This window comes from Amphiura filiformis, chromosome 16 (assembly GCF_039555335.1).
Source record: "Amphiura filiformis chromosome 16, Afil_fr2py, whole genome shotgun sequence".
Lineage (NCBI taxonomy): Eukaryota > Metazoa > Echinodermata > Ophiuroidea > Amphilepidida > Amphiuridae > Amphiura > Amphiura filiformis.
Window position 1 is genome coordinate 54,003,626 of NC_092643.1, and position 12,841 is coordinate 54,016,466.

Genomic DNA, 12,841 nt, shown 5'->3' on the forward strand with positions numbered 1-12,841 from the left:
GCAGAGTTTGCAGACTCGTTTGTGGATACCTGTTGAAATCCCGTTGTTGAGAACCACTGGTTTCTCTGAGACTAGACTATTATATTGTGTCAATTATAGCCTTTTAAGAGGTACTTGCCGGGGTACTTGGCGGACAAAATAGGGTGGCGCTGCACGAAATGGGTAAAGGCTTTTGAATTTGTGGGTTTTACCCATATTGAATACTGAGCTCATATTGACATGATTTATAACTAATTTTTCTCATTATTTTCTTATACTATTTCAGCTGATCCGACTGAAACCCCCAACAAGGCAAGCTCTGCATGGTTAACCTGGATGGGCACGTTTTTCGCCATCATCGTCGCTGTCATCATCACCGGCTTCGTCATCCTATCTCTGGTCGCCTGTTGCTGCTGTCGTGATAAAACCACAGACGCCGTACGAGCTGACCCAAATTACGTTGGGAGGATGGCCCCGGATGCAATAGTAGCGACGAAATCGATTCTGGTCAATCGTCTTGTAGTAGTCAAGATTACTCCGTTGAGATGGGGAGAGCGTACTCATCATGTACGGGTTCTGGTTCATCAGATCACACTGGTGCTGGAAGTACGAGACTTTTATATGGATACGCAGCTCACCATCCGCAACATCATCCAGCACATCATTACAATAGTAATCAGAGACATCTTACGTCCATGTACTCTTTTAATCCACCGACGGAATATTCTAGCAATCCTTTTGATCAAAAAATAAGAGATTGTTATTCCAATTTTTCTGATAGAACTGTGGCATACCATGCTGGACAAGTGGCGCTACCACCTGAAATTGAATGTCGGTAGCGAATAGACCACATAATGTTATTTGCTTGACAATTGTTTTTTTATGAATAAAAAGTCAGATTAAATATGATATATTTTACGCAAGTATACAAATGACATACAACTGCAGTTTATATTAGCCGAAAATTAAGATTGGAAAAGATGTACTAACATTTTATTTATCATAATAATATGATAAGTATCGAATTTCTTCAAATCTTTATCAGACTATACGCGGAACATGTCAAAAATCTAAAGACCTGTTTTTTGTGTTGGTATTTCTCTCACCTGTTCTGCTGTATTTTTTGCATCGCAAGTATCTCAAAGTCAAAATTACTCATTTCTTTGTCGTGTCATTTTAAAACTAGACACTTCGATTTGAGAGATGCGTTTTATGGTCGATTTAACATGTTCAGGCGCACACAGTAATGTAAACTTAATTAAGCCGAAAAGATGCTTTCACGTGTTCCGCCTAAAGGTCCGCTCATACCACCATCGCATTGCGATGCGTTGCTTTGCGATGCCGATATATCAATTACTTTTTGCCGCAACTCGTCGCATTTCCAAGTTAAAATGTATTTAACTTTATTGCGATATCGCAATGCAGTACGATGCAGTGCGACACCGCACCGCACCGCATCGCAAAGCAACGCATCGCAAATGCTTTGGTAGTATGAACGGACCTTAAGCCTGATATGCTACATATGCCTATTGTATAGTCTTGCTCTTTTGTACGTGAAAGATAATGTTTTTTAAACAGTTATAGAATATATGAATTTAAAAGATGTGATTAATGTTATATATGTTCGTGATGTCTTGTTTAACTTTAAAGGGAATCGGAGAAGAATAGATTATCTCATCTAGGTCCGAAGGAAATTAACTAACTTGCCAAGTCGACATTGTTGGCTTTCTCATGAGTCTTTCTATACATAATTCATGTTTGTTTATTGTTTGTTTGCTGTCCGTGCTCATTTCTGAAACGAAACTTGAATGTGGATTAATTTTTGTCCATGATTCTGATTCCAACCTAGCAAAGATTACGTAAACAGAGTGTCCTAAAATGTTAGTACTGGTTATGTGTGTACATATCACAACTTTATATTTGATCTAAGTATTGCAAAGATGGATCTGATTATGTAGTGCAAGTTGAGGAAAAGTTATCCATTCGTATCATTTTGGGACACCCTGTATAACTGTCATGTAAATTGCTGCCAGCCACGGACTGATACGGAGATAATGTATGGGTGTATAGTCTAATACTGGACTGGGCAATGTTTCTATGAATATCGGAATTATCGGATATTATGTGCGAACAAAAACCTTGTGATGTCCAATTTCTTGCACAAACCAAATTAGTTTAAATACTATCACAGTTTCGATTTTGTGCTGAGCGAAAAACACCAGAATGACAATTATTCATCACCTATGCTTCTTTCCGGTTGGATGGATGCGATTCATGGAATTTCGTAAAGATTAGGTGAAAGTTTTGAATCATTATGCAACTACTAATCCCATGAAACACGTTTATGTTTTCTGCAAGTTTCAACGGATTAATTAACTATGTCATTGGATTTGTATAACCCGTTTACAGCTTTCTTTATTGACAAGGTCACGAAGATCCACGAATGTCTTGATCGATATCCTGTTGAAAAGTGTGAAGGGCTTTCAGAAGAAGTTATGTTATGCGCACAGATACGTGGTCATTCAAACAGTGATCAGTGGCAACGGAGAAGGCGAATGGCTATAATCTCCTTTTACTGGAGACGATCTTCTTTCCCTGGCTTCTTCCGTGGTTTGGATCAGGATTCTCACTTCATACAGAAGTAATCCTCACGGCATGCGCCTTATACGGAAAGTCGAGAACGGTTTATTTCAAGAAAGGTTGTACTTCTGACCAGCAGTCTGTAAAGGTTCGTTCATACTACCACCGCATTTGCGATGCGTTGCTTTGCGATGGCGATATATCGATTACTTTTTGCCGCAACTCAACGCAACTCGTCGCATTTCCAAGTTAAATGTATTTAACTTCATTGCGATATCGCAATGCAGTATTTTGCAGTGCGACAACGCATCGCAAAGCAACGCATCGCAAATGCGGTGGTAGTATGAACGAACCTTAACTGTGATATTGGGGTTGCTTAAGCTCACTCGCGTATTGGATAAGTTTTCCTACCAAATAGCTTTCAAGTGCATTGTGAGTAATCATTGTAAGTCTTATTCACCATGTCTTTACAATACTTGCTTACAAATGGTGTTTAATGAAACAAAGTATTGAAAACAGACGCATGTCTTCATGGTTATTCATAGCGACGAATACAAACTCACTATAAACCGTACCTTTATAACTTGTAAAGAGCCGTAAGTGAGGTGGCGAGAGCGGGTAGCAAACATAGCAATGTCTCTGCACTGATGAAAAATCGATAATGTCGCGTCATATAGGTCGGCCATACAAAGGGGCGGTTTATAGCTTTTTCTGATTCGTCACTATGAAAGATACACAACAATGTGGTAAAATGCTGTTCAGTTCAACTGTACATCTTTATAGTGATAAACCTGTAAATTTGATGCTTATATGAATTCACTCTATCTAGCATTATACGATATCTAAAAAATATAGGCATTATATCCATGTAAATGGAACAAATAATTGGCATTAAGAAACAAAATATATAAAAAAAACTTTAATACTATTGTATGATAACCGAGTAAGGGCAGTTTTATGAAAGTATATTAAAAAGTAAACATAATTTTGAGCCGGTTAACAATCGAATCCACATGCAACCAAGTCTTGATATTTCACAAAGATTTTCTACATAATTATAAGTAGGAGAGTGCATATTGGGAGTGAATTCTACTCTTATAGCAAGCTTATATCGCAGAATATAATAGAATTTGGGGGCGAATTTTACCACTTTTAGGACAAAAGTTAAAGAGTGAAAGCTTTTGAATCTTGTCATACTTCTTGAAATGATTACTGTAGGTATTCCATAAGAACCAATTCCAATTCTTTTCCTATTACTATACTGTATTTGTATTATGTTTATTGTACAGTATTATTTCCAAATCATATTGAAATACTTGAGCATGTTGAGTATCAAGAGTCGCAAATGGTAAACTGAGCTCAAAAAAGAAACTTATTCACAACTTGTGAATCACAAGGTCATATCTTACAATCCTGTCCATCGAAATGAACCATTACACACAGGATTACTTCAATACTCTACTCAAAACACATGTCAGTAACCAAGCAGTTGTCTTACTGACACAACGGCAACATGCACTGGCATAGGAACAGCTTCCTGGACCACATTCACGGCGCAACATTTGGCACCCAGCACAAGAAATCTGTGAGAATGGATACAAGATTCTTTCACAGATGATAAATACGGTGCTGCTTTAAGCTATTCACGCAATTTCTTCAAACAGCAGGTCTGGTTCCACACTATTCCTCTTACTCTTTGGGGAATTATCACATGTGTAAGGATCTTGTACTCGTTCTTACAGATGTCTTGTGCTGGGTGCCAATTATTGGGCTGTGAATGTGTTCCAGGGAGCTGTTCCATGTCAGTGCATTTTGCTGTTAATGTCAGTTTGAGAACTGCTTGGTTACTGACATGTGTTTTGAGTAGAGTATTGAAGTAATCCTGTTTGTAATTTTGGTTCATTTCGATGGACAGGATTAGAGGAGTAGAGTATCTTAAAGATATAGCCTTGTGAAAAATTCTACGTTTCTTTTTGAGCCCAGTTTACATAGAACTGGTTCCAGTTCCTCACGCCTAGGAGTGTGATGCGCGCGAAGCATTATTATTATTATTATTATTATTATTATTATTATTATTATTATTATTATTATTATTATTATTATTATTGTAATTATTATTATTATTATTATTATTATGCTGGACAAAGTAAATGCAATATTCTGGTGGATAAATATATAAACCATTTGACAACTTTTACATTAGTTTCGACTACAAGAGTTGCAAAAGCCTTTCATAGACATAACACACTTGATATCACTATCATTATAAATGGTATATGATCTTTTGTTATTGGACCGAACTCAATCCCATGATACAAGAGGCCAAAATATTATGCACTCTGTTTCTCAAACTGCCTTTTTGTTCACCAATAGTTTAATAATGGAACCTCTCAAAATCTACTTTTTCCATAGTGACGATCTACAAATTACTAACAACCCGTCCCTTTGTATTCTACCGACCGGTGAGGGCGTTTTTATTGCATATTATCAGCCAGTGTGGTCGTTATCATTGTCGCTGCCTGGGATTTACGCCATGCGTATGGCACTTCATAAGCTGCACAAGTTGTATTATAGCGATTTTATTATTTGTCGCTTTGAGCAAAAACACGACAACTAATATGTGATGCGATCAACCAAAATCAGTCGGAACTCGGAAATATTAAATTTTCAGTTTCTTAGAGGATAGTAAAAAGAATTTACAAGGCAGGATTTTGCAGAAAACCCCATAAAATTTGAACAACTACTTCCAAAGATATAAGCAATTAAAGAGTTTCTAAAACCACAGGAACAGAAGAAAATTTTTCCTTTGTTTGGCTATATCTCAAAATCAATATTTCCGAGTTCCGACTGATTTTGCTTGATCGCATCACATATTTGTTAAGTCCACAAACACATGTTTCTGATTTACCTGTGCGATATTGCAGCGGGTTGTGATGCTATAGGTATAGTAACTTCTGTTGGATGCACCATTACAAAGCAACAAAGCAAACAGTGGATGGATGGATGCAAAGTAACAATACTGTGTGAGGCCTTAGGTTCCCAAATGAGAACAATAGTCTGCATATTGTTAAACAGCATTGTTGTGGTGAATAATGGCTTGTTGATGGTACAACTCATTGTTGCTAATGTCAAAGTATTTGTGATTGTATCACACAAGGACTAAAAATGATTTGGAAACCAGCTCTTCATTTATAGAGATTATCATTGTTTTAAATGTGCAAGAATAGATTGTTTCTTTTTCAGTATTTGGACAATATGCTATTATGTTGTTTAAGTGTTAGTTTATTTCTGTGCAAAACGGAAGCTTGTACACATATCAACTGATGGAGCAGAACTTATTATAAAATAAAATACAAATTTTACTAAACTATGCTAAATTGTGTCAGCCTCTTGATTTTCATTGATAGATTTGTTATCAGTACATATTAAAATATCAAATGTTAAAATCATTATGAAATTCTAATGAATTCTATCACGCTTGGGCCCACTTAAATATCGAGTTAATCGTCATATAAAGGTTATACAACGTTTTCAAACATTTTCACACAGTTATAATATTTATACGAGTGGATTTTCATACGTAGTGGTAGATAAAATGAATAAAAATTTTAACTTCAACACTAAATCTGCTGAAGACACTAGTCGGACTAGTACTAGTGAAAACGTTCCAGGTGAGCGAAAAATAGTGTAGTGTTGAAGTTAAAACTTTAATGCAGTTATAATGTTATTTAAAAAGTGTTGACAAAAAGTTGAGTTTGAATCTCGACCCACTTATCCCGACATTATATTGGTTTTAAAAAGACAGTTTAAAAGATATTGTATGGCACATGCCCGTACATCGTCTAATAGTGAGAAGCCCGGAAGTCACATCATAATTCGAAATATTAGTTGAAGAGAGTTTTGATACCCTATAAATCACAGTCAATAATATTCGAAATTGTCCCCATTTTCAAGTGATCTATATTTCACCGCATCACTTTCTTTACATTCTTACGCCTTATATTCAAACCTTTCCTCAACTCTCAATCAGGTCTAAATACCTATGACCTATACCCTAATCGTAGCCTTTAACCGTGCCCTTATATGATACACTAGCCACGGTCAATAAGCATAATAAAGTAGTTACCCCGTTTTGTATGTCCACCCCCTCCCCTGACAATGTTTGTAAACCTTTTCCACTTTAGGTCCTCATACTCACCTTATAGTTAAAGCATTCAACTTGGTTTTTCGATGAAATGAAATGAAATAAAATAGGCACGCGAGTTCCACACACTATATAATTTGATTTGCTGATGTACAGACTATGTTTATTTTATCGCACATTCAGGACAGATTCAAGTCTCTCCGATTGAACAGTGTTGCGTATTTACTTTGTTTAAATAAGTAATGTTTCCTCTAAACGTCAACAAACAGACGAGCACAACTTGTAGAACATAAAGCAGTGTCTGTGCTTAATTTCTGCGATTTAATTTAGCAGTTTGTCTACAGCATCAAAGATATAATGCATCAATAGGTAGCAATGCCATATTATTCCACAAGATATGATCACCGCTTTTTGCGATCATCTAAACAGTTCATTCGGTAGAGTTCATTATAGTGAATGTGATCAGCTATCAAAGTCCTTTGAAGTTGAAATTTGTTGACATTTACCCACATGATTCAATAAATACAGTATAAATATGGATGATGGTACCAGTTTTTAAACATGATCGACCTCACAGCCAAAGTGAGTGTAGCTTTCGGAAATCAAGGTGACCACAATATGCGCAAGGATGCTACGTACGGTAAACATTGATGGAAGTGAAAAGTGACATTTTGATTAATCATAACTGAACCAGGGCTCACTAAATCTCACTATTAAAACCACTGCTCGTGCATGCATTGCACGTGATACAATGACGCAATCAAGTCATATCCAGGGAACCGTTGACCGGGCCAACGTCACCTGTGGCTACAGGTTGGTGATCTTCTGCGTGTCATGCGAGGGGTCCAAGGTTCGAATCCCGGGGGTACCAAATGACTTCTTTGTTCATCTTCTCTTTTGTTTCTTCTTTCCCTTTCGATAGCAAAAAAACCTTGTGTTCAGTTAGGGTTAACCTATCGTTTCTGAAACTTGGTCATTTCTGTATCATTTGCCCCAGCATTTGCCGTCACGCCCCCGGGGGGGGGGGGGGTCTTCGAAAAAATTTGTACGGGGATGTGCCACGCAGACTTTCGGATGCTGCCTTTCTCTATACCTACTTTTTGCTGTTTTTGCTACCCATCGATATACCAATTTTCAACAAAAGCACCCAAAATCACCCAAATTTGCCATATTTGGGCGCTTTTAAGGGCACTTTTGCCAAAATCCGCCCAATTGAGCGGATTGGTCTGCACTTAAAACCCACCCATTGATATACCAAAATCGCTGAAAAGGTACCCCAAAACCGTGGCACATCCCAGTATACATGTACCTTCAACCAGGCAGAACCCCCTCCGTCCGGGGTCACTGCTATCTCAAATAATTAAAGACAACATCCTTGCGTTCATTGTGGTAAGCTTGAGTGTCATATGAGTTCACTTCGGCTATGTGTTCATGATTACCAACTCGTACTTTGTTGTGCATGCTGAATTTTATCAAGGTCATTGTAATTCACAATTTATCACTTCCCTTTGCGACATCGAAATGAACATCCGGGATTTAATTGATTTTAGCATAATATCCTGAACTTTATTACAGAGACTCTGCAGATTTATAGATGGCACTATGGTATTAAGTAAAAGGCCTTTGAAGCTGAAATTTGTATATCTACATTGCTCACAATGGGCTATTCCAGAAAATAGATACACACCCCCTATAGAGGAGTTCGGATTTCTGAACTTATTGTCCAGTTGTGATTCTTGGAAATCAAGACCGTAAGTGTCCAAAGGCGAAAAATTCCAGCAGAAAACTAGATCAAAATCAGAAATCCGTAATTTGAGGGCTCATTTTGGACAATTCCGTGATTTTTCATTCATTTAATTTCAGTTCCATGGTTTTTCCAGTAACATTGACAATTGGAATTCCAGTCTTTTTCCAGTAACATTGACAACTGGAATTCCAGTCTTTTTCCAGTAACATTGACAACTGGAATTCCAGTCTTTTTCCAGTAACATTGACAACTGGAATTCCAGTCTTTTTCCAGTAACATTGACAACTGGAATTCCAGTCTTTTTCCAGTAACATTGACAACTGGAATTCCAGTCTTTTTCCAGTAACATTGGCAACTGGAATTCCAGACGTTTTCAGGAAGCAAACCTGGAAATCTAGATATTTCTTTTATTGAAAAATGACTGCTCTAAAGGGTGTGTGCACTTATTTTCTGGAATAGCCCAATCGACTTTACGGGATTCACGCTTGCTTTTGCTGCTCAAAAATTGATATCCTGAACATCATTATAGACACTCTGCAGATTTTAGATGACAATCCATTACCAGTTCCTTGTTCAACTTGTTTCTGCATTTTGCTTCTGTTGTTGTTGCTTTTTTGCGTGAAACAGGTCTCTGAAATGGTGTCCGTTCATATTCTTTGTGAATGTTAAATTACTTTCCACTTAAAACCAAACATAACTCCTTATAACGTATGGGTTTATTCACCTTTAAATTGGCTAATGCAATATATTGCTCTACCATGCATGTACCATTATAAGTCGTCCGCTTTTAGTGAAATGTACGTATACCTTTAAATTTCAAGATCTGTTCATGCTTACGTTCAATACTTGGCTCCTGGCATTTTATACTCTGCAGTTTCACAGAAGTAATTCCACTTCAATTGTTCCCGCAGACACAAATAAAGCTTACCCCAGACACTCACTGTCCGTTCACCCCGATGTTGTGCATCTTATCTGTCCAACATAAATTCCGGGCATAAATTGCAAAGAAAGTGCCAATTAACAATTGGCTTTGATTTAAGCAACATGTTACCATAGACGTGTTAAAAGGTCGTCGTATAGTCATTTTATAATGCAGTAGGTTTGGTTGCTTCCCAGCAAACACAAAACGTTTTCGACATCATTCGCAAAAGGTTATAAAAGGTTGTCAGAAAACGTTTAAATGTCGGGTTATATAAAGGGTATAGTAAGAGTATAAAACGTTTTCATAACCTTAAAAACATTTTTTGATAATCTACTGCTCAGCAAACAAAAATATTTTACAGAAAACGTTTAAGTGTCGGGTTATATAAAGAGTATAAAAACGTTTTAATAACATTCCAAAAACATTCTTGAAAACTTGATACAAAACATTCTAAACAGAATGTTATTTTGGGGTTGAAATTTTTTTTGCGAACTATGTTTGCCCAAAATATTTTCAATAACATTTTAAAACGTTTTCATGACCTTTATATAACCCGACATTTAAATGTTATTAAAAGGTTTTGAAAAAATTTTTAAGAACATTTCTGTGTTTGCTGGGTTCAAATATTTTAACATAATGTTATTTAAGTATTGACACAATATTTGGCAAAAATGTTTGCAAAAATAGTTTACAATAACATTTTTTGAAAACATTAAAGAATATTGTTGTAGTGTGTTTTCATACAAAACGTTTTAAAACGTTATCATGACCTTTATATAACCCGACATTTTAATGTTATTAAAACGTTTTTACCTAAACCAAAAGCCAAAATATAACTTATTTAAAACGTTTTTAAAACGTTTTTGTGTTTGCTGGGTTTGTAGCACTTTAGGGTAGTGACGTCATTTGGATTGCTAGGAAATAAGATGAGAAATTGCGCGATAAAGGTGAAAGTATGAAGAAGATGCTGATAAATGATACTTATTTATTACGTTGACGATGTTCAGCGGTGACAAAACCAATCCATTGACAGGAAAGTCAACCTTATTTTCTCTCTGCAACAACATTTTCAAATGACCCATCATTATAACTATCAAATCACCCACCACTATAATTTTATCGGCTCGTATTCGGCGGGAAATGTTAGGCTTTCACTATTACGCCGAAAAGTAGACCCACGTTAAAAGTACTGTTCTTAGTTGACCTGTCTGGTCTATATTGTGCGTATTAAAGAAAGAAATAGGTCTCTTCGTCTCTGTTCATGGTGTTCCGCCCTCGTCTCCTGATCCAAATTGCCTCTTTACTCGTCTTTTGTTCCTGTTGGCCTCCCTTGATATAATATTAGCGTCTTACCGAATATTTTCGACCAGCTTCTGGCGCCGCCAACGGCAGCAACTTCAGGAAAGAAGAAGAAGCAAGGTTAGCAGTCTGATGAAGTGCTGCGTAGCAGCATGAAACTGTAACAAGGTATGTCACCAAAAATGGATTTGATAGTATGAATTCCCATTAAATACAATACGATCTGTTTTAATGTAATTTTACCATTGGGTCTTGCAAATCAACAATACCCTTTGAAAATCATGCAAGACACACAGGGTCACATAGAATGATAGACACACAGAAAAACCTCCAAACACCATACAGATTCGCAGGTTAATATACCCCACTTTACACCCCACCCCACATACTCGTACACCAATCTCATACTAGCGTTTTAAAACTGTTTTGGTATCGAACTCCGTTTGAGTATCATACCCAAACGGTGTCGCTCCGTATTTTCGTTTCGTATGTGTTCAAAGAAATAAACAGATTGATTGCAATCGCATCAAAGATAAGGGTCTTTAGTGATATTAGCTGTTGCTCTCTACCCGTAAAAGCTCCCCGCTAGTGAGATGAAGTATCTTAATTTACTAAATCATGACCTGTCTTTCAAGTATAAGGATACTTTTTGTGAGCAGGTTATTTGCAGATTCCGTGTCTTTATTTAGGAAGACAGATTTCTAGCAATCGCATCAAAGATAAAGGGTCTTTAGTGACATTAGCTGTTGCTATCTTGTAAAGGTCATTTGCCGCGCAAACCTCTCGAGTATCTCCCTATGTTTTCCTCTTGGCTATTCTGTTTCTGTTCCGTTCACATACTGTGTAAACCAATTCAGATCCTCCTGGCGGCGGATCTCCACTGTAAAAATAATTGTCGCCTGATTTGAGTTCGAGGACGGCTGAAAGTTTCGTGCATGCATCATACAAAATCAATCAATTGATGTATTTATTTCAACATGACAATTCACAAACTACTAAACCTATATCAGGCATGCTTGCACTTGATAGAAATAATTTTGTGTATAAATAATCAATTATCGTTGATAATTTTGTACGTTTGTGACTAGATGATAGATTCTCTCAAATATTGTAATTTTGTAATTTTTAACAAACTTGTCTTTATACCGCATTTTGAAACCTGCACGGCTAGATATTGGTGTAATGTAAAATGTTTAATACTGTGAGATAGATCTCTACTGTCATGACCATTATGGGGAATTGTTAGACACATTCAGACGCAAATATAAAGGTATTTGACATTTCACGAGCGTTTGCTATAGACTGAAATTTATTAATACTTTGAACATAAAACATGATTGATGATTGACTGTGAATCGTGGCTCATGATTACTTTTTCATCGGTTCAAAATTCGTGGAATTTGCACCTTGTCAACAGCTATGTCTGTAAAATACAAATCGACTTCTAAAATGTCTAGATAATAGACCATTCTGAATTATTCCTACGGCTTGACAGCAGCGAACTTGAAAATTGTACCTGTTCAGTGCATATTCTTTTTTGACTCATGAAATGAATTCAAATGAGGCGTGATTATCAAACTTCTATAATTGAACAATGGATGGGTAAATTTACGGAAATTTCAAAAAAAAAATATGTGGTAGGTATTTTATTACTCAATAACCTGCACTATTCCTTATTTCTATTTTGTAACGGCATTTAAATAAAAGACATTTTTTGACGGTACAATTCTTTCCGAGACGTCCTGTAGGTACACTTTTATTTGTGTTTCATGTACGTCCACGAAGCATTTTGATCAGAAATTGTGGAGCTCGTGAAACTCGTTAAAGGGATTCAATTGAATTGGAGTTATATCGTTAATGGTTGGGCAACGAAATATACATGTATGTTGTAAGAATTCGAAAGTGTGAACCACACCTTATTTCAATACAACAACAAAAACGCGTATAAGTTCAAACATGAACATAATTATTATGACAAAAATCCAGCTTGAAAAAAAACCCACCCAAACAATCACAACGGCATTTATAATATAAAGCTTGTTTATTATACACACCTTTAAATAAAGACTTCTTAAAAGATTGCTCTGGTAGTGCAATAAACCTTTAGACATCCTCATAAATCAAGTCAGTGTGTTTGAGAGCAAATCTGATACGGACAAATCGCAGAACC

General features: G+C 36.4%; 1 protein-coding gene across 1 annotated transcript in view; it reads left to right on the top strand.

The window, feature by feature from the left end:
* The window catches only part of LOC140136193 (uncharacterized), a 47,088-nt gene extending 44,389 nt beyond the window's left edge, over positions 1 to 2,699 (top strand). The window contains 1 exon segment of the mRNA XM_072157900.1: positions 266 to 2,699. Within this exon segment, the coding sequence (XP_072014001.1) occupies positions 266 to 732 (467 nt within the window). The 3' untranslated portion in view covers positions 733 to 2,699.
* The last annotated feature ends 10,142 nt before the right edge of the window (positions 2,700 to 12,841 follow it).